The sequence below is a fragment of the Myotis lucifugus genome, unplaced genomic scaffold, assembly GCF_000147115.1.
Source record: "Myotis lucifugus unplaced genomic scaffold, Myoluc2.0 scaffold_10, whole genome shotgun sequence".
Classification (NCBI taxonomy): domain Eukaryota; kingdom Metazoa; phylum Chordata; class Mammalia; order Chiroptera; family Vespertilionidae; genus Myotis; species Myotis lucifugus.
In genome coordinates, this window is record NW_005871058.1 from 1,646,625 (window position 1) to 1,669,157 (window position 22,533).

At 35.3% G+C, this 22,533-nt stretch overlaps 2 protein-coding genes across 3 annotated transcripts in view; one reads left to right on the plus strand and one right to left on the minus strand.

The window, feature by feature from the left end:
* The first annotated feature begins 606 nt into the window (after positions 1 to 606).
* PMCH (pro-melanin concentrating hormone) lies at positions 607 to 2,985 on the plus strand. The gene is made up of 2 exons (XM_023749863.1): positions 607 to 1,923; positions 2,245 to 2,985. The coding sequence occupies exons 1-2, from the start codon at positions 1,675 to 1,677 to the stop codon at positions 2,449 to 2,451; spliced, it is 456 nt and encodes a 151-aa protein (XP_023605631.1). The 5' UTR covers positions 607 to 1,674; the 3' UTR covers positions 2,452 to 2,985.
* Positions 2,930 to 22,533, minus strand: part of PARPBP (PARP1 binding protein) — a 43,756-nt gene continuing 24,152 nt past the window's right edge. For both annotated transcript variants that reach the window (XM_023749861.1, XM_014451523.2), the window contains exons 8-12: positions 21,914 to 22,097; positions 19,145 to 19,323; positions 17,061 to 17,142; positions 5,861 to 5,996; positions 2,930 to 3,738 (exon numbers count right to left, since the gene is read on the minus strand). In XM_023749861.1, the coding sequence (XP_023605629.1) occupies positions 3,401 to 3,738; positions 5,861 to 5,996; positions 17,061 to 17,142; positions 19,145 to 19,323; positions 21,914 to 22,097 (919 nt within the window). In that variant the 3' untranslated portion in view covers positions 2,930 to 3,400. The remainder of the gene's footprint in view (positions 3,739 to 5,860; positions 5,997 to 17,060; positions 17,143 to 19,144; positions 19,324 to 21,913; positions 22,098 to 22,533) is intronic.

Here is a 22,533-nt window from a genome sequence, read left to right on the forward strand (position 1 = left end):
TTAATTCCCCTCTAAAATCAATTTCAGAAACAATGAAATTTCCTTCATAATCCCATCAAGGTTTCTCACAGAACTTGAAAAGCTGATATGAAGATTTGTATAGAAAAGAAATGTACAATAGCCAAAGAACTGCTGTAGAAGAAAAACTGATGGGTGACTAGGGGGCTTAGAAACTTGCCCTACAAGATATCAAAAACTATTTTAAAGTTTTGATTATTAAGACTAGATTTGGCAGTGGAATAAAGAGTTCTGAAAGAGACCCACTCGTGCATAAAAGCTTGATGTACTGCAGAGCTGACATTACAGATTAGTGGGAACAGGATGAATTATTCAAGAAATGTATAAGGACTTTTAGAAAAAGTAAAATTATATATCCCATGTCATACACATTATTCTAGATAAATTAAGAATTTAAACGTGAAAGTAAGAGCATTGAAACTTTTAGAATATATAAAAATATGTTAATGATCTCAGAGTACATGTAACTAACAGAATTAATATCCAGGATATCTACATAAAGAACTCCAATGAATCAATAAGAAAAAGACAAAGCACTCAACAGAAAATGGACAAGTATTTTTTTTCCAAAATTATTTTATGTAAGAGAAAAGATAAATGGTTCATAAACATACAAAAAAATACTCAACCTTTTTAGTAATTAGGAAAATACAAATTAAAAGGAGAATAAGATACCCAAGTATTGGCGAGGACGTGGAGTGATGCGAACTCGCATAGCCTGCTGGTGGAAGCTTAAATTGATTGCTTCTCTTTTGTAAACACTTGGCATCAGTAAAGCTGTTTACACACTCCATGATCTGGCAATTTAATGCCTAGAAATACACCCTAGAAAAACGCTTGCTCATATGTGCCAGAGACATATACAAGAAATATATTCTCTAACACACTGTGGTCAAAATTAGAAATTAACTCTGAAATGTTTAATTAAAAATCATACAATACATTTATCATCCAACATTAATATTTAAAGAACACATAAGTATTCTCTTCATGAACTGCTTATTCTTTAATTGCTAAATTCATTAGTAAATATCAGTAATATCCTTTTGTAAATGCAGAGATAAAACACACCTGACAGGTCAATTTTAGGTACAGCATGAATGATTTTGTTCATACTGAGAGGTATATACACTTTAATCATCAAAGACTACTATATCAAGCATTTATGAAAGGAAATTCTTTTTGAAGATTATTTCAACTTAATTAGGATTAAAAGTAAATAAAACTTTTATCCTTATCATCATTGAGCGAAATAATTTTGGTTTTAATATCTTAACCAGAAAATAAACAGAAGCAAACACTAAGAATATGGAGAGCCTGATGTCCTGTGGTCTTCCTTAATTACCACCCATTTTCAAGAGACCATAATCTGCTCAACAGAAAGCATTCTACCAAGGATCTTAATCAGATTCTGAGAAAATTCCCACTCAAAACAAAACAATATGCCACTAAAACCCAAACAATGTAGGTATTAGCGGCTAAACAAAAGGTTAGCTCTACCTGATGAGTCACTTCTGAAGTGATGAAAGTCTGTCTTTGAAGTGCTTTCCATTCAGGCTGGAAATATATATAAAGGTAGGAATCATTCATGAAGCAGGTGGAGAAAATTTTCTCCATTTTACACATCTTTGACTCCATGCAAACATCGAACTAAGAATGGCAAAAATGAGTCTCTGCTCCTACACATTAATACTAACTTTTTCTTTGCTTTCTCAAGCCATTTTACTTTCAGCATCCAAGTCCATGAGAAATTTAGAAGATGACATGGTATTTAACACATTTAGGCTGGGGAAAGCCTTTCAGAAGGAAGATACTGCAGAAAAATCAGTCATTGCTCCTTCCCTGGCACAATATAAAAATGATGAGAGCGGTTTCATGGATGATGAGGAAAACAAAAATTCAAGGGTAAGTGGCAATCTGACTTGTCCTTTATTTCAATGACTATTTGAATGATTTTTATGGATGCTTTGAAAGTAAAGTTGATACTTTTATAAACAGAAGTATATGCAAATAGCTACAATATGCATTAGGACAACTGATGAAATTTCATACATACCAGGTTGTTCTTTCATCCTGGACAACAACTCATCATTTAAAAATATCTAAGATATTTTTAAAAAGTCAAAACAGTCATCTTTGAATTAATCAATAAGAATATCATGCAACTGTATTATATTACCATTCCAAATAAGACAGCAAAAATGCAAATCAATCTTTTCTTTACAGAACGCAGGCTCCAAACATAATTTCTTGAATCATGGTCTGCCACTGAATCTGGCTATAAAACCTGATCTTGCACCAAAAGGATCTGTAGCTTTTCCACCTGAGAATGGAGTTCAGAATATCGAATCAACACAAGAAAAGAGAGAAACTGGGGATGAAGAAAACTCAGCTAAATTTCCTATAGGAAGGAGAGATTTTGACAGTGAGTAGTCCTTTAAAATTCAATTATTTAAGTCTTAGTACCATAAAATAGAACTCTGAGTTTAACTGAATTTGGATCCAATCATAACAAAATTAAATAAGACCATAGTTCAATCACACTTTTTTCTATTAAGTGATCCCTGCCAAATATGCGGAACTAAAAAGCATTTAATTAGTTATTATAATTTTGATTTACTCCAAATTAGCTATATTAGATCCATTGTTTTCATTTCTAATAAATTTTGTGTGATAATAATAGTCCTTTAAGCAATTTAAACCCTTTATTTTTTTCTTTCAGTGATCAGGTGTATGCTGGGAAGAGTCTATCGACCGTGTTGGCAAGTCTGATACCTGTTGGCTCACATGATCTTTTCAGAAGAAAACAAAATCATTTAATTGCCTGTCGGGGGGAAAAGCCCTTAATGTTACTATGACTTATATTATTTTAAATGTCTGTTTTAAAAGAAAGCAGTATAAAGAGACATCATAAACCTAAATGATATGCTTTATTTGTACATTAAACTTTGTGAATATTCTGCATAATTATGACTTAGTTGTATTTTTTAAACAATGCTTAACACACTAACCTTACATATGCTCTAGAGTCTCTAAACCAAAATAATAAAGCATCACGAACAGACCAACTGTCAAACCTCAGAGGGAAGGCAGGGGAGGGGGGAGTGGGTAAGAGACCAGCCAAAGGACTTGTATGCATGCATGTAAGCATAACCAATGGACATAGACACTAGCAGGGTGAGGGCATGGGCTAGGGGGTGGGAGTATCTGGGGAGAGGTCAATGGGGGGAAAAGGAGGCATATGTAATACTTTAAACAATAAGGAATTTTTAAAATAACAATAAAGCATCATAATTTACACCTTGATCTCTTAAAAATTAAGTACATGCCTTTGGTGAATGGTTTTATACATACATGAATCTAAAGTACATAAAAGACAAATTCATAGTCTAAAAAACTGAGTTAACTTTGTCTGGCCAGTAATCAATTTGTCCTTGGCAGCACACTTGTTGCTTTTTGCTATTTTGGCTAGTTTGCCATCCAATTTATTCTGCATATCATTTGATGTCTTAGGTATCTTAACATTTTTATATTGGGGTGGTTCATTTCCATTATCACAGAGAATGTTTTCATCATCTAAATGCACCTGTTTCCTTTTCGAGCTTTTATTTCCTGTCTGATTACTGGATTTTCTTTCTACTTTTTCATTTTTACTTCTGTCCAGATGAACATTTCCAGGATTTGTTCCAATTGTTGGTCTTCCAACAGATGAATTTACACCTTTTGTTATGCAAGATGAAAAGAGGAAATGAATTACATAATATTTAGTATTATTACACATGAGAATTTTATAATAAACTTTAAAAATGGCTAGAGTATTAAAAAATTTGATTTGTATTCAAATAATGATATAAATTACGCCTATATTATCACACTAGAGACCCGGTGCACGAAATTCGTGCAAGGGGCTTGGCTCCTGCCTCTGCCTCGGCCCCCGCCTGCCGCAGCTTCATCTGGAAGGTTGTCCAGAAGGAAGTCTGGTCTAATGAATATATTATGCTTTTATTATTATAGACTAAAGGCCCGGTGCACAAAAATTTGTGCACTCGGGAGGGGGGGGTCCCTCAGCCCAGCCTGTGCCCTCTAGCAGTCTGGGACCCCTCGGGGGATGTCCACCTGCTGGCTTAGGCCCGCTCCCCGGGGACCAGGCCCGAGCTGGCAGTCAGACACTCCTCTGGCAGCCCAGGAGCCCTCTGGGGATGTCCACTTGCCAGCGGAGACCAGGCCTAAGCTGCAGTCAGACATCCTTAGCGCTGCTGAGGAGGCAGGAGAGGCTCCCGCCATCACTGCTGTGCTAGCAGCCGTCAGCCTGGCTTGTGGCTGAGCAGAGCTCCCCCTGTGGGAGCGCAATGACCACCAGGGGGCAGTTCCTGCATTGAGCGTCTGGCCCAGGGGTGGGCAAACTTTTTGACTCGAAGGCCACAATGGATTCTTAAACTGGACCGGAGGGCCAGAACAAAAGCATGGATGGAGTGTTTGTGTGAACTAATATAAATTCAAAGTAAACATCATTACATAAAAGGGTACGGTCTTTTTTTTTTTTTAGTTTTATTCATTTCAAACGGGCCGGATCCAACCTGCGGGCCGTAGTTTGCCCACGGCTGGTCTGGGCCCTGGTGGTTAGTGTGTGTCATAGTGACCAGTCATTCCCAGTCGTTCTGCTGTTAGGGTCAATTTGCATATTACCCTTTTATTATATGCCTGGTGCATGGGGGGTTGGGGGGGCTGGCTGGTTTGCCCTGAAGGGTATCCTGAATCAGGGTGGGGGTCCCGCTGGGGTGCCTGGCCAACCTGGGTGAGGGCCTGAGGGCCGTTTTCAGACTGGCCACACCCCCTTCAGGGTGGGGGTCCCTGCTGGGGTGCCTGGCCAGCCTGGGTGAGGGGCTGATGGCTGTTTGCAGGCTGGTCAAGCCCCGCAGCAGGGACCCTCACCCCTTGAGGGTATGGCCAGCCTGGGTGAGGGGCTGATGGCTGTTTGCAGGCTGGCCACAGCCCCTTCAGGGTGGGGGTCCCCCCTGGGGTGCCTGGCCAGCCTGCGCGAGTGGCTGATGGCTGTTTTCAGGCTGGCCAAGACCCCCAGCAGGGACCCTCACCCCATGCGGTGTGGCCAGTCTGGGTGAGGGACTGATGACTGTGTGTAGGCTAGCCACAGCCCCTTCAGGGTGGGGGTCCCCTGGGGTACCTGGCCAGCCTGGGTGAGGGGCTGATGGCTGTTTTCATGCTGGCCACAGCCCCCAGACACCCAAGCTCCCAGTGGAGGCTGGCTGGAAGCAGGTATCTGGGATTTATTTATCTTCTATAATTGAAACTTTGTTGCCTTTAGAGGAGGCCACAGTCGGCCAGGGCAGGCGGGAAGCTTGGCTTGCTCCATCGCTGGGGCAAACCAAGCCTCCTGCTTGCTCCAGCTCCGTGGCTGCCGACCGCCATCTTGGTTGGATAAATTTGCATATAGTTGCTCTGATTGGATGGTGGGCGTGGCTTGGGGCATAGCAAAGGTACAGTCAATTTGCATGTTTCTCTTTTATTAGATTAGATTATTTTCCTTTTACCATATCACTTTCATCCCTACAAACAAATATTTGCTTTGTTTAAATGCATGACACTTAAATCCTTAAATGTAAGAGTTATTTCTTAAATACATTTAGTTAAATCAAACTGTGTCCTATTCCTGTCTATAAATTTGTACTTAGATTTAACTTTTTAAATAAGCCCAAGTCTTTAAAAATAGACACTTTTACATTTCACATTTTATACTTTGTGAGGGGAAAATCTAGTTTTACTTAAGTTAAAACCCTATACTGGAATTAAATTGCTATTTAATTGCTCAAATAAGGCCAATTACCAGAAAGGTCATTTTCCATGTGAAGAACATTCAATGGCTTTGATGCTGAATCAACATTATTCCATGTATTCCTGCTTATCAGGCAGTCGTCTTTATAGGTACAAGAAAACTGGGATCTAATTAAGGTTTGCTTCATCTGGTAATGGGAAGAAAGAGGAAAATATACAATTTATTCTTATTTTTCTTTATCTTTCATCTAGGTAGGAATACACTCTATAATAATCAAGATATCATAAAAATTTCACATAGAAATTTCATTATTCATTGAGAACTTTTAACCCCTGATGTTTCTTAGTTTACAAATTCATTCATTGTTACAACTAGCATTTTTATGCATTTTAGAAATACCAGTTATATATATATTTTTCATATCTTTTGTAACAGTTTAGAAAGATCAATTTTAGACTCTTAAGAGGCCTTTCTTACATATTCCTGTGTCTGAGCTACTTTGGAAAGAAAGTTTTATGACAAATTTAAAAATAACATACATAATCCTAAATAAATACAAGTTCTTCATCCTAAGAATTACAGAGTACAACTCTTTCAGGAAAAACAAACACCAGTATATGTAACTCAAGAAATTAAGAAAGGGAGAAATGCTCAGATAAAAAGATAACTAAAAAAGGATGAAAGAAACAAAAATAGAAATCTAACAAAGAATAAACTGAAAGAAAACAAAATGGTGACTGAGAGGCATTATTTCTTGATTAAAAACTTGAATATTTAAGAAAATAAGAAAGATGATTAAAATATGTCATTCTAGGAAAATCTGACCAAGTGATTTAATGGTTGAATATTCAAAATACACTCTTACATTTATCTTCAAATGTTATAAGTAGGAGAAAATTAGAAAGCTAAATTTAATTCTTAACCACTAAAGAGGATGCCAAGGGAGTAGTTTTGGAAACGTATTCTGCAAACATAAAACCAGTGGCTGTTTTAGGGATAGAAATTAATTGCAGAACAGAGTAATTCATACAGATAAAGCAAGTTTCGACAATTACATCTAATGTGTAATGACACTCAGTTATTATGAGGAGACTTCTCCAAATCCAAATTCATCCCAAATCCTTTCCAGAAATAGACAAAGATTAAATGTCAAATAAATGATTCAAGAAAGAGAACTTAAACACTTCAAAGCATAATCACATTATGCAGAAGATTACTTTTGGAAATTTATTGATATAGTTCATAAAGTCTAAAACAGCACAACTTTATATTGTATATTCAGTAGTTCTATATTATGCTTATATATTCAGAGAACACTGAATTAACCCTCTGAGATATTTGCAAAGATAATGGCAGTGAAATCCACTGACTATGGTTTAGATTAGAAGAAATGAGAATAGTCCCCAGTACAGTTGCTTCATAAAATCAAGTTTTCTCAGCATGACAAATTTATATCTTTCTGACTAATGATATCTATGAGAACCGCCACTTCCTAGATCACTAAAAATTAAATCTAATTAAGAATTAGACCATTGGAATGTACCTTCCATTTGAGTGCAAAAATATACAAAATTTTTTAAAAATGTAAAAATGCAAAAGACCAAAACTATTTTTTTAAAGTTAAAGTAGGCTCAATAATGAAACTACAATCCCATAGCTTCATGAATCCACATGAATGCAACTACTGTTATATAGTTTCCACCATGAGATGCCCAAAAATATAACTGAAGGTTTTAACTAGCCCTTTCTGGACTTTATTAATTCCATAAATACAGAATTAAAGCAATTGACAAAACTACTAAGTGAATTTGGCTAATAAAATAAACTTTATATTACATCAGATCATTATTATAGTAACGTTATCTAAAAATTTCCATCTGTAAAACCAGTGGTAACTGTTGACATTATTGTTTTACATAATTTTCTTTCATTTCACCAGAGTTATTGCTTATAAAGAATTATAAATGTATTGCTTACAGAGAGTTACAGAGTATGGTAAGTGCATGAAGGCAAACAAGTGATAAGTGGCTGGCTAGGATCACTCCTATAGTACTCAGATAGTGATGGGTGGCTTGGGGGGACTTTAGCCTCCCACCACAAAGACAGCACCACCCATAAAATAATCTTAAGTAAAAATACAATAACTATATTATTTAGTACAATCAGTGTTTTCTCAATCTCATGTTTAGCACAAATAAACATTTCTGTAGAAAACTGTGCTATTTTTATTTTTATTAATTTTTAACATACATCTAAGTAAAAAAACAACCTTTCTTTGCTATGTAAATACAGTCACAAAATAAGAGGTATAGCCCTCCTTATTATAACTAGATTTCCTCTCCTCAGGAAATTTTTGAACCTTATGACATCAGGAGCAATTTCAGCAAACTAGAGTTATAAGGCAATAGATTCTTAAAATCCTGAGACTGGATCCAGGTATGAAAGAAAAATATTTAACAACTGTTTTGTTTTTACCATGAAAGATATAATAAACATATCAAAACATAAGAGAGAACCACAATAGTTCTATGATAGTCTTGAAATACTTAGGTACAAAAGATCATATATAGGTTTTATTTTCCTTACCCTACACAAAAAACTTTTTTATTAATTACTAAGTTCCAACTAGTGATAGGCACATAGTGTATTAAAGAGAGTATTAGGATGGCTTCTCTAACCAGACATTCTACTTATAAAAGTTGCTGCTGACACACAGCTGGAAGGAATAATAAATAAGTTGGATAACAAAATCAAGATTGAAAATATCTCAGATGGCTAGAACCTTAAGTAGAAAACAATAAGATGAAAATGAATGAGGATAAACAAAGTCCTGTATTTAAGTTCAAAATATCAATTACAGATGTACAGGATGAGGAAAGCCTCACTTAAAAACAACATATGAAAAAGATCTAGAGATTTTAATTTATCACGAACTTGATTGGAGCCAACAATGTAATGTCCAGCTAAGAAATCCGCACACAAAGCAATGATGTGAAGGGAAAGGCACCAGATTTGCTGTCAAAACACCTGGCTTCTAAGACTGGCTCTATCACTTATTAACTAGATGATGTTCAGTAAAGCTCTAAACTTCTCACTTACCCACATATAAGTGGGAATAAAATTTATCTCACAAAATGGCCAGGATTAAATGGTTAAATACATGAAAGGGCTATATAAAGGTTAGAGATCTATGTTGATACTATGCAGTTATTAATGTAATAACATATATGAAGACAGTAGAGTGAGAAATTTGTTGAATTAGGCCAACTCTAAACTGATTCTTGGAATGCAGCTCAAAAAATGAGCTTACAATCAGCATCTTCACTTTAGTTATTAAAACAATACAAGCTACATTGGCTTGTATTTATAACTTAAAAGAGAATGCTTTTCCTTTGTTCATAAAAGTTGAATTTTTGTGCACAAGATTAGTGGCTACATAGAACTGAGGTTACTTCCTGTTGCCAATCTTCCAAATCTCTCTGTGTATTTGATTTGGAATCACAAATAAGCAAAAACAATTCCCTCTTGAAAGTGCTTTTGAAGTCCTAAACAACTAAGAATAATGTCCAGATTCATACATGGCTGTTAAAATCATTTTATGTTCCAGTCACATGAGAGACAAGGATTGAAAGTTTTCCTTTGTAGAGTGATTTCCCCCCTTTGGAAAGCTTTCTATCCACAGTAAAATTGCAATGAACTTCAAACTTGCCAAGAATTGGAAAAGTCCTCTTGCCACAAGCTCTTTTTAAATTGAAATTATTAGTAGGTTCCCAGTTTGAGGAAAATAGTACTTCACATAGGAAAGCCTGACTCCAGTTAAAACGAGTCAAAATATTGAAAAGTTGCAGGCACTCTCAGAATATTACAAAGAAAAGGAAAGTTCTAAGCCGTTATCCCGATAAATAACACCAAGTTTGAAAAAGGAGATTATTCCTAACTAACCTCTTAAATATATAACTAAAAATAAATACTCTGAATTTATCTTTTTGTTCTTTTATCACATTTTTAAAAGAATAGATTTGCTACCCTTGTGGCGTATGAATTTATAAATATATCAAATGATCCATTTATTCTTCAGTGAAATTTCATTTACTTTGCTAAATAGCAGAAAGATAATATTTTTGACCTAAGTAGTAGCATTATCTTTGTATGAGTCCTCATTATAATTACTCTGCCTTTATTTACCCTTTAGGAATAGCATAAACTCTGAAGTCTTACCCCTGAATACAAACCTTTGCTCTGTTACTTCCTAGCTGTAGAGTCTGGAAAATGATGCTTTCTAGAGTTGAGCAAGGATTCATTAGGATGAAGGATATAAAATGTCTAGTATACTTGACACTTAGTAGGTATTCATTACTTCAACCAAAACAAATACAATTCCTAATTGAATTTCTATTTCAGTCTAATACAAAAATCCCATCTTCATCCTAATGAAAAATGCTGCTGACTCCCTTAAAGTCTATGCTTCTCAAAGAGACCCCAACTGACCATCCTATTTAAAACCAAAACATATCCAGGAAACACACTCTTAGAGCTCTGCCTCCAGGGATCACGCCCCTCCATTCCCTTCCCTTCTCCTTCTCCCAAAGACATCTATCTCCTAAACTCCAAGGGACCCCGACACTTGCAAGCAGGAGAGCAATGGGCAGCAGCAACTCATCCAGGGCTCACCCCCAAACCTGTCTCCAAGGCCCCTTTTCTCTGACTTCCCAGTGAGCCAAAGCAGACCAGTCTAGGCTCTCCTGTTGCTTCTTGTATGCCCTTCCTTGTTTCACTGCCCTAAGTGTGTTTTTGCTATAGTCAATAGATTCTTCCTTGCTTTTAGATCCTATTGCAAGTACCTGGGGCCCAGAATTCTCTGCACAAACTGTCCTAGGCACTGGGTTGGCACTAGCCTCTTCCTCTAGGCTCGTGGGCTGACTGTTCATGGCAAGGGCAATGGAGAGTGATATGTACACCTCTTGAGGGAGTGTCCCTAAGAGTATGGAACAGAACCAGGGTTGAAGGGTGTAGGGGTAGGTCAGGGGCTTCCATTTAGATTCTTGCACCCCAGACCCACAAATATCAGGGGCTTTTGTCTGTTTTGTTCACTAACGTTTCTCCAATGTCTAGGACGGAGCCTGGTATTTGAGAAGCATTTAATGCATGTTTGTTAAATGAATTAAGTAAAATTAAAACAGACTTCTAACTGGTGTACGCAAGTGAAAGGTATGAGGAAACAGACACATGAGTAAGCAAAAGTGTGGAGGTACAAAAAGATGTATAGAATAGATTCTATTCTTTAAAAGAGAGTAAGGAAACCACATATAGAGAAATGAGAGAAGTAGACTGGCAAAGAGTAGCTTAATAGGGAATATCTATAACTCTTCCAACAATAAAGATAAATTTTTTAAAAAAGAATAGTTAAATCACCCTGAGGACAAAAGCTTTGAGATAGAAAAATCTGTACAGAGTAAACTCTACTCTGTTCAATAAAGTAATGAAACCACTGGTATGGAAACGAGAGAGGATACATGCAGAGAAAAGCTAAATCACATAGAAGCACCGAGAACTGTGCAGTGGAAGTCCGAAAGCTCCATTACATCAACTGTTCCTTCAAGTTCTTAAATATTCTGCCTTTCTCTGGTTCTCATGCACATACCCTTACAATAAGCCCTACAAAAAGTAATTGTTCCTTAAAACCACAAAAGCCACACTTTCCTTAACCATGTCCCACATTTTTTATTCACGTATTTTGTACAACTGCCCAATACACAGTCTTTTACCTGTAAAGCAATCTAATACTTTCATCAGGTTGTTTGCTCAGCCTAAAATGCTCTCTTCCATTCTCTCTGCCTACTTAAATCCTATTTATTATAATTTATCATGGTTAGCATGCCGTTTCCTCTACTTATTATGGGTTTCTAGTTATTGCACTCGTGGGTATCTCTAATCTACCAGAACTGCAGGTGTTTAATATGCTGGCTATGTGTAGCTAATTAATTTAAATTAAGTAAAATTAAAATATCCAGTTCCTCAGTTGCAGTAGCCATGTTTCAAGTGCTCAGTAGCCAAATGCGGCACCACCTACAGTGTTAGCACAAATACAGAACATTTCCATAGAAAGTTCTAGTGAAAAGCCCTGCTCTAGGGGAAAAAATCTACAATTCACGTCCTGTGGCACTTTTGTGTGCTACAAATGGATTCTCAAGGTACTCTGGGATATTTGTGCTTGCTGGGTCCATAATATTAGAACCCATATGTAACTGTATTAGTAAAGGAAACCTTACATGTGTTCCCCATGTCTTGTTACTAACAACCACCTGATGTGAAGTCAATTAAGCTTTGGGAAAAACTACAATCACTATATCTTCAAAAATTGTTTCCATCTTACTTTCTCCGCCTGTTCTGGGGCTCCAAATAGGCAAATGTTAGACTTTTTCTCTGTGTCCTGCTCTTCTCTTTTCCTTTTTTATTCTGTTCTCCCTTTGCTTTAGTTTGGAGATTTTTCTAGTGACTTATCTTTAAGTCCACTTGTGCTACGATTTATTAAACTCATCTAATGAGTTCTTAGACAACATTTTCACAGTTCTGAAATGACTATTTGGCTCTGTTTTATAGATTTTAATTCTCTGTTGGAATTCTCCAATTTATCCTCCATTTTGTCCATCTTTTACATATTAAAAAAATGTAATTCTGTCTGCTAATTCTAATATCTGGATCACTTGTTAGTTTTTTCTCTTGACTAAAGGACAAATCTTCCTTCCTCTTTTCATTTCCAGACTATTTTATTTAATGCTGGATATTGTGTATAAAGGAACTGCACAGGCTCCAGATGAAGGGTTTCCCTTGCATCTGCTAGGCAGACACAGTGAAGGTAGTCAGGGACTCAGCTGGGTCAGAGCTGGGTTGCAGAAGTCATAACACATATTCAATTTCTGGCTCTTTTTTCTCCGGAATGGCCCTCTTAGCTTTCAGCCGAAAGCCTTGTGTATGTCTATGGCCTCTGTTCTTCAGAGTTTTACACTATGCTCTTGGGCCTTCCATCTCACTTCATGTCTGAATATGGCAAATATCTTGAGAAGGAGATATTTGTGTTTCAGGCAGGTCCCACTCCTCAAGCAGAGTGCTGTCTCCTAGCTGCCTCAAGATCACAGCTGATGTCAGTGTACTGGATTGAGGCTCCTTAGACTTACTCTCAGCTCCGGAAATTTGGCATATGTGTGCTAGGTAAAAATAAACTTCAGGGCTCCTGAAGTTTCCAAATTGTTGCCAACCACTCAAGACACCCAAGATCTTTGTTGGTTCCTCTCTTCCTCTGGAGTTCCTTTATATGGGCCAATACCAATCCTCGGGTCGCTCCCCACACTGGCAAATAATCCCAGGGAAGAAACAGCTGATAATGGCTAGCTCACCTCAGAATTTTTAGTTTATTTAAACTGCTTTGGTTACATAGCTTCTCTATGTCTTTAAGATATATTTTCCCCATTTTTTCCGCCTTTTATTTTGTTTTGCAGTAGAAATGGCATTCTGCTATGACCTACTATATCCTAGTTAGAAACAGAAGCCTCCAAGTCTGGGAGTGATTTCTTGATTCTGTTCCCTCCTTATTCGAGAGCATTTTATTTTCTCTTCAGTTACAATTTGAAGGCTGCACTCTTTGTTATCCTTCGTTTTTCTGTAGCCAGAGCAATGGCAGAGGCAGAAGTAGGGTTCAGCTGAGAAAATGCGCAATTTGAAAAAAATATCTGGGTTCTGCACTCTCTTCTAAGAGTTTATTACACACTAGAGGCCCGATGCACGAAATTCATGCAAGAGTAGGTCTTCCTTTCCCTGGCTGCCGGCACCGGCTTCCCTCTGGCACCCAGGACCCGGAGTTCCCTCCAGCCACAGGCAAGCACCTGGGACCTGGGCTTCCCTTGCAGCCCAACTTTGTCTGGAAGGTCGTCTGGAAGGACGACCAGTCTAATTAGCATATTACACTTTTATTATAGATTATATGTACTCTAAGAAGGTTTGCTACCCCTACTCAGGGACTGTTTCTCATTCAAATAGAAGGAGATCATTTGCATCATTTCCTCAATTCAGTATGTCACAATAGAGTAAGTGTGTACTAGTAAGTCCCAGGGTTTCTTTTCCACATTTATCGACATTACAGTGCAGTTGCCATTTCTACTATTTCTCTGGCAAGAAAGGAAAAAAACAAAACAAACAAAGAAAAACAAGAACACACACATTTAGTTGGCTCCTCAGTTCTGGAAATATTATGATAATTCTCAGGATTTTGTCAACTCACTAGTATATTTGAATACTAGAGTAGATTAAGTCATTAAGTCATGCTGTGCCTCTTCACTCTGAAATCTTCCGTTTCTGTCCTTGGCCATCGTTTTTGAAGTCTATTATATCTAATTACATTATTCTATGTTGTTTGCTCTTGGTGAATATATTTGCTAGTTTTTACTATTCTGTACTCATTTTAAATCTCATTTTAAGGGGAGGGAAATTCTATGAGTTGAACTAAATCCATTTTAATTTGAATATACAGTGAGTTTTCTAATATCCTAGAGGTTAAACCTGGATATTTGATTAAGAATTTCCTAACATCATGAGTATTGGACTGCCTGGCAGCTTACAAAGGTACCATTATAGCAGTCAATTTTTTTCACATTACCTAAGTCCAAATTTCCACTGTCTAGATTACTCCATGTTTTAAAGATCCAGTATTTTCCTGATCAGCTCACTTAAGTTATTAGGTCAGTTAATACTGATGATAATTCTGACATACATATAAGAAAAAGGCCCATAAATATGACCTTTCAGTTTGCCTGATGTTGAAAATACTGCTACATCAAGCTGGAAGGAATGAAACAAATTTATTTACAGAGATATAAGGAGGTAAGTATCTCCTTGAAAAATTTTTTAGCGAAAAGGTATAGGGGATGGAGGGAGAAGGAGGTCCTAATATATGGTGACAGGAGAAGATTTGACTTTGGGTGGTGGGCACACAGTGCAATATACAGATCTTGTAACATAGAAAACCACACCTACAACCTATATGTTCATGTTGACCAATGTCAACCCAATAAATTTAATTTTTTTTAAAAAAAGTTTAAGGGTACTTGTATAATTGCTTGGAAATGGGGAGAAAACATTCTCTACTGGTTCCTACCAAAACCATTAAGGTTCTGGAAGAAGCTTCCGATTTCCTTCATAGAAAAATTTGTTTGCCCATAATAGACAAGTTTCCTAATAAGCTACACTAAGACATAAGACTTGAAGACTTAAAATTAGTATATTAATAAATACTTTTCATAATGGCTTTAATAGGATTTTATGTTCAGAGGAGTATCTATTACTATTTTTGAATGAGGAAACAAAAATATAAAAAAAGTTAATTTGCCCCATTATAATGACATGGATATTTCACAATCAAGTATCATCTACAACAGCCACATTCTAAGTTCTCTAATATTTTCTACCTTTGCAGTGAGTGCTCTTTCCAAGACAGTTTTTCAAGTGTAAATTATATATTCTTTCCATGACTAAAAAAAAAAAAAAAAAAAAAAGTATGCCAAAAGAGCAAAAGTAACAGGATAATAAGGTAATTAGCTGTTAAACTACTTTTCCATAGTTACTCAGTAGTAAATATTAGCAACATTTTTTTTATTATTCCAAATAAGTACTCTATCTGGCCATGGCTCAGCTGTACACCTGGCTAAACCAATTATTTTCACACTTTGCTTTTATAAAGAATACTGTACTATCAAATATAACCACAAACACCAATTCCCTCAATTCTCTATTGCCATTTAGATTCAGAGCTATGTAGACTAAGCCAGCTCCACTACTAAGTTACAAAAGCAATGTAATTATAATCTCATTAGTATTTAACCATGGCTTTGCACACTGGCATAGAATAATATATCAAGGCAGTTATAAGATCTGGAATAAGGTTCTTTCTCAGGATTTTGGTCTCCTCGTTTGTAAATGAGACTGGATTAGACAATCTCTTTTCTACTCCCAAAATTTCCTAAATTTCTCTATAAATTAAATTTATCTATGCATTTTATAGTAATTAGTTGACTTACCAATTTCTATAACAAAAACCAAACGCTTTTCATTTTTTCAGATATTTTCATTTTGATTTACTTAGTTCTAACAAAATATCTCAATGATCTTTAAATGAAAATATTAAAGTCTGTCAGTATTCATAGCAGAAAAAAAAGTTAAAGAATTTATATGTTACATTTCTAATCAAGTCCAAAGAATAAATGTGTTTTTTAAAATCCCATGCCTTACTACATTACTTAGAGTTAATATAACAGAGTTGACAAATTTTATTCACAGAAACATTGTATAAAACTCAATGATGTATTCCACAAGTATTAGTTATTAGCAACTACTAATAATCAATGGAAATATAAGATTTATTAATATGTATAAATAAACTAAATGGGGTTGGGATATATAAATGAAATAGATGAAAACTAAAAGCTTTGCTAATTGGAACTAACTTTCTAAATGGGAATATAAAGAACATACAATTTAGAGTTCTCAAAGTTGTATCAAGATGAATAATTATTTGACAGTTTAAGGATAACTATAACTTTTACATGAAAAATTTGTTAAATAAATGAATGAATTCCCCACCATAGAAGATTACCTGGCACATAGTAGATATTCAATAAAAGTATGTTGAATAAATGAATGAGTTAATATTGAGTCTCATTTTGAAAAATAAGACCAAAAAAAATTTTAAGCTCTTGAAAAACACATTATTGACTACTTATAGTTACAAATGTTTCAAATGAGAACAGGAAAACAAAATGAAAATATAAAGAACAGCTCTAGTCAATGAACCATGTCAAATGTTCTCTTTGTCAAAATCTACAAATAATTATATTCTGCCATTATGTCTTTAGATTGAAATTATGCAGCCTTAGGATTCAGTTTAAGATACAGAAATGTAAATGAGAAAACATATTCCTTTATTTTCCCCTTCATTCACTGAGCAGATATTTCTTGAACACTCAGTGGTAGCCGGTACTTATTTCTTTCCTTCTTAGGTCCATGAAATGATTAAGTCAGAGACAGATTAGCCAAGATTATATAAAAGAAATGTTTCTGTATGTAAATGGTCATAACTCACTTTTCACTTAATTCCTATTGTTCCATGCACAATGTATATTTATTATACCCAGTTTAATTTCATATATTTCTTCTAAAAATAAAACAATTTCTATCATTTTCACGACAATACATTAAATTGTACCTTAATGTTTTTCTCTTCCATTGACTTATGGATGCGTTCTCTTAGTGGTTTCACCAAAGAATTATTCACTTGTATGGGAGATCTATGTCCAAATAAAGCAAAATTTTATAAACCAAAAGAGCTTTCTAAAATTTAGTTTTCACCCTCTCCTACACAAAAGCAGTTACATAATAAAAGACTACTGAATCTATATAATACTATATAAAAATATCAGTATCCCTATTCTGACAGTTCTAAATATTAATAATTTTTTTAATTCAGTCACGAGATATTTGAGCTTCTACTATATGTAAGCCACTGTATAACATCCTGTGAATAGAAAGTCTATTCATTCATTGGCCCTGAATTCAGGACTCATGAAGTCTAAGTAAAAAAAAAGACACCCACCTAACTAAAATCCAAAATGAAAAAGGCTAAGTGTCATAGCAGAGGAATTCAAAAGAGAAAAGCATAGTTTACAAGAAGAAGGGTTAGAGAAGGCACAATGGAGAAATAGATACTGGAGCTTTGGAGCCAGAGAAACCTGGATTCCCCAATAAGTTCCTGTTTGACTCCACAGCGCCAGAGACGTAACCCCTGTGACTCAAAAAACCATTATATAAGACTAAAGGATAGTTCATTCTAAGAAAGTCTAGTTTATAACCTTATATTGACTTTATATTTATACACATTGTCCTTAATTTTATCATTTCAATGGAGACCATTAAAAATTTACTTTACCATGGAGGGTACCTGTGCACACAAGGACAACGGCAGTGCCAAGGTAATTGCAAACAATTAAAATGTGTTTGGCCACATGACTGAATACAGAAAAATACCTCCCTAAAATGGATGTGGGATTAATATTGTTTTAAAATATTCTATTAACACAAAATAGTAAATGGTAGAATGAGAGAAAATTTAAATCATTTATATTTCTACCTAAAAAGTAAACCTTGTTAAACAGAAGGTAAAAGGAGAAAAAAACAAAGATTCCTTTTCTTTATACTCATTTCTGGGATTCTGACACAGGGTGAAAGCAAATCACTGATAAAATAAATTTCCACTGTTAGGAAAATATTTGGGCATTTCTAAGGTAGAATGTGAAAGAATGATATTATGCCCAACAGTAAAGAATAATCATGGGAAGCTGGTGAAGAAGACAACATTTAAAAGAATTATAGGACAAAACTGAATTATAGATCATTAACCTTTCTCTTCAAAGACAAAAGACAGTGAGGCACAGGAGAGAGATTGCATGAAGCAATCACGCATGGATGTGTATGAACAATTTTAGACTAAAATTAGATTTCTAAAAAGTAGCTCAAGCAGAAAATAGAAAAGATCAAATAATAGGATGACGTTGTAAAAATTCTCCACAATGCACTAAATACAATTTAAAATGGTTGTTCTAAAATTTTTAATGTTTCTATAAATGAACACGCATTAATTAAAAATATTATCAACTTACTGGATTTTGATCTAACTGTTGTCAAAACTGGATAGTATCAATGTCTTGCATGAAATACCAACAGTAGTTTAGTATTTTTCTTCACAATGTGAGGAAGAAACAGTAAATGTCAACTCCAATGGGAGTTTGGTGCAATGCTCTCTCTTTTTCTCAGGCAGAATAGCACAGTCCTGAGAGCAGAGACCCCAGGCTTCAGAGAAAGACACCTTTACTGCTTGCTAACTTAGCTCTCTTGGGCAAATTACTTAACATACCTCTCAAGCCTCTAATTCTTCACTTAAAAAGTGAGGATATTATTAAAAGAGGTTGCTATGAGGGCTGATATAATATAAATGAAAACATTTAGCAAAGTTCTTGACACACATAGCAAAGCAAATAAATATTTCCAAAGCAAAAAAACAAAAAATAAATAAAAGAACACCTGCCATATTCTTACAAAATACTCCTTTTTATATATAACTCACATTCAAGTGTTCAATTTCCTTTTAACTAACTTTAGTTTTCTCTAATCATACTTATCTATAATCTCCACATTTCCTACCATAGCATGCACTTGTTTTATAATCAATGAGGTGCTTTTTCAAAAACTCCTCAGAGTTAACATTCACATACATATAGCTTCCACATGACTTACCTGAAAAGTGTAAGAATAGAAGTTCCATTGTGATCAATGGTGTATTCATCGTCATATAAAAGCTCTGCTTTGTTTTTGGTAGGAACACTGGCTGCTTCTTCATCCAAAAGAACTAGTAAAAGTTTCACGGTATCTCTGCCACAGTATGCAGTGCCATGGTTTATGGCATAAGATTTTGGCTTGAACAAAAAATAATTTTAAGTAAACATTATAATCATCCCGGCTGGGTCAATCAGTCACTTTTCCATTTCATGCACCACGGTTTTCCTTCCTGCTCTGTTGTTTAATAAAAGATCATCCATAAGAAGTGGCTTTCAGGCATGATAATATTTCTCCCTCAAGCCTTACTAAAATCAATCTTATCAACTTCCAAAAGCACAAAAGAATACAAAAAATAGTATCATCAAAAAGGAAGACATTAGGTTCCGGTCAAAATAACGTTGGGCTTTTAAGTCAGAAAATTTAGCTTCTACCTTCCTATGCGACCTCCCTTAGGATTTAACTTCTCAGTATTTTTCTCTCTTATACCAAAGAGAGATGAGGTTCTGGTGATCTAAATACCAACCCCACAAATGGCTAGAAAGATCTACTGAAATGCAAAAATGAAAAACTATAGTTGATTCTCATTCATTCAGTAATCATTGATCAGTACATACTAAGACCCAAGCACTGTGTTTGAAGCTAAGACCACCAAGGTAAAAACCACTGCCACAAGGAACCCACATTCTCCTTAATAAAATAAGTAAGCAATAATTGCATTCACAGTGCTCAGTGCTATTTCTAACATAAGGTATACATGGTGCCTTGGGAGCACACAAAAGATAGTGATCAATTTACCCTGGAATCAAGAATGGCTTCATAGAGAAGGAGACACAAAGGCATAGGAGAGAGCAAGGTATTTTCAGGGATGGGGGAGTATGATATGGCTGAAGAATAGGATAATAGAGAGGGAGTTACATGACATGAGCTTAGAAAAGCTTTGTGTATCAGGCAAAGAGGTTATAAGTCAGTCTGTTAAAAATCTCTTAGTTTATTAAGCAAGGAAGTAAAACAATACTATTTAGATTTTAGAAAAATGATGGCAATGTGTAAAACATATTCCAGGGTAAGAATGTTATTAAATCTGAAGACAGAACAAATTAAGAGACTGTAATAATCCAGCTTAAAAGTGAAGAAGATAGTAGCAGAGGAGATTAAGAAAAAGCAGATTAAAAGAGGAGAGCTGGAAAAACTCAGTGACGAGATAGAAGAATAAGCAAAAATGTATGATAAAATATAATACATAAATACATGTAAGCACAGACCCTGAAGGCATTTCTGTCTGATTTTGATAACAACTTACTAGTTGTATGTGCTGTGTAAGTCTGGGAAAGTTGCTGAACCTTAATGTGCTTCAGTTAAATCACTGGTAAAACACGGGTATTTAGAGTGCCTAACCAATAGGGTTGCTGGACATTATACCTCGATATCAAAGCTGCCCTTTCTGGGACACTCCTCAGCTTTCACCAACAATGGTCTTGGCCTCCTTTCTCTACTTGGCTGACTCAGGCTCAGGTTCGGTGAGCTATAATCCACACCCATACTGGAACTTTAACCAATTATCTATCACAACCTAGTGCATAACATATATATTTTTCATTAGCACCAGATAAGTCCATATTGTTTAATATTAACCTCACGGAGGAATTATTGAATCGCATTTTTCAAAATTTCTGATTTGGTGAAAAACATACAATTAAGAACCAGGTTGTTTGCATTTTTATTTCTTGTGACTGGAAATGGGAGAGATTGATGCTCTTAATTATCTGAGTTGTGACAATTCCTGATTTATACTGATAGTAATAACCTGGCTGTCATTTGAACCAAGCCAGTCACAGGAACTGTTAATATACATGGGATATATGGAGAACAACTCAGAATCTCCCCCATCAAATTAATCTAAAAACATGCAGTTATTGAGAAATATCTAAAAATAGTCCCCAGGGTATGTGAATAAAATAAGTAATAAAAAATAAGCAAAAGTCCTTCTTCATACACTAGCTGTCACAATCACAACTAATGAAAAGGGGCTTTTGTTACTTGAATAACTAAACTGTACCACATACTCCAGAATTGTGTTTTAGAGCTAAAAGCAAGGTAGAAAATTTTTCCTATAATACCATAGTTATAATACTGCATAATGTTCATAATGTTCAAAAATCTCTGTAAAAAAAAGAGAGAGAGAGAGAGAGGTGAATGTTCTAGGAATATATAGTTAAGAGATTTCTAAGTATAGGAGAAATTCTGAATGTTCACAGTGTGCTGCAATGGAAGTAGAAAATAAGACATCACAGAAATAGAAAAATTCTGTAAAAGAAAAATAAACTACTGAATAGAAACCATTTTGTTGCTTTTCTATTAAGTGCCTCGTACTGAGGTCAGAACCAGAGAAACCAAAGGGAAAATAATTGCTTTGAAGAATAATAATTAAAAAATATGACAGAACACCTTAGTATCCATCAAGTATTATAAATTGCTAGTGCTCCAAGGGATACTGAAGATTATCCAATGCCCTACTTTAACAAATACAGTCAATTTGGTCCAAAGATGTTATGATTTACCCAACTCCAACATAATCCTACATAATCCTATTGAGAACTTAAATTGTCAACAACGTAACACAGGAAACACATTCTTCTGACTTAAGTAGCAATAGTAAACCATTTCTACAACAAATAGAAGAGGAGATGTCTTATATAGAAGGATAATAAAATATAAAAAGCTCATTACCCGTGCAGGACTGATGTCAGTGGTGCTAACAGCTAAGTCTCCTTGTTGAGAATTGAAAATATTTTTAATCCTCCAATCCAAATCCTGAGCAACCTCCTCTACTGCTTTACAAAAAGGATCCCTGCTGTTCTGGCCTTTAATCACCTGCATCTTTATCACGGAGAGTATCCGACTCCCTGCAATGCTGAAAATGGAAATAAGATTGCCTTTATAATAGTATTAGAAATGACAATGTGCGTATAAGCTTGACAATATAATTCTCAGAGTTAATCAACATACTTTTCAAAGATTATGGATTTGTTCTTAAAAATCAAACAGTAACACATTTAAGAAAAGGATGAGAACCATTAGAAGCAAAATTACAAAGTAAGTCATTTCAACAAGGTAAGTTACTTCTTTATTTGAAAACTAAAGGGAAATAATTTAGTTATATATGATGACAGATTCAGATGCAGTTATACATACACGATATACTTAAAATATGTACCTTTCGACACAACTAAGGTAACAAAAGCTACCTTTCACTGAATACCTAGAATCCTACATCACTTTAATCTTAAAACCAATTCAGTAAGTATTATTACCCTTAAATCACAGATGAGAAAATGGTGAAGTAGCTG

Coding starts and splice junctions, on each gene's coding strand:
- PMCH (XM_023749863.1), top strand. CDS start 1,675: ATGGCAAAAATGAGTCTCTGCTCCTACACATTAATACTAACTTTTTCT. Junction 1,924..2,244: donor AGGAAAACAAAAATTCAAGG/GTAAGTGGCAAT, acceptor TTTTCTTTACAG/AACGCAGGCTCCAAACATAA.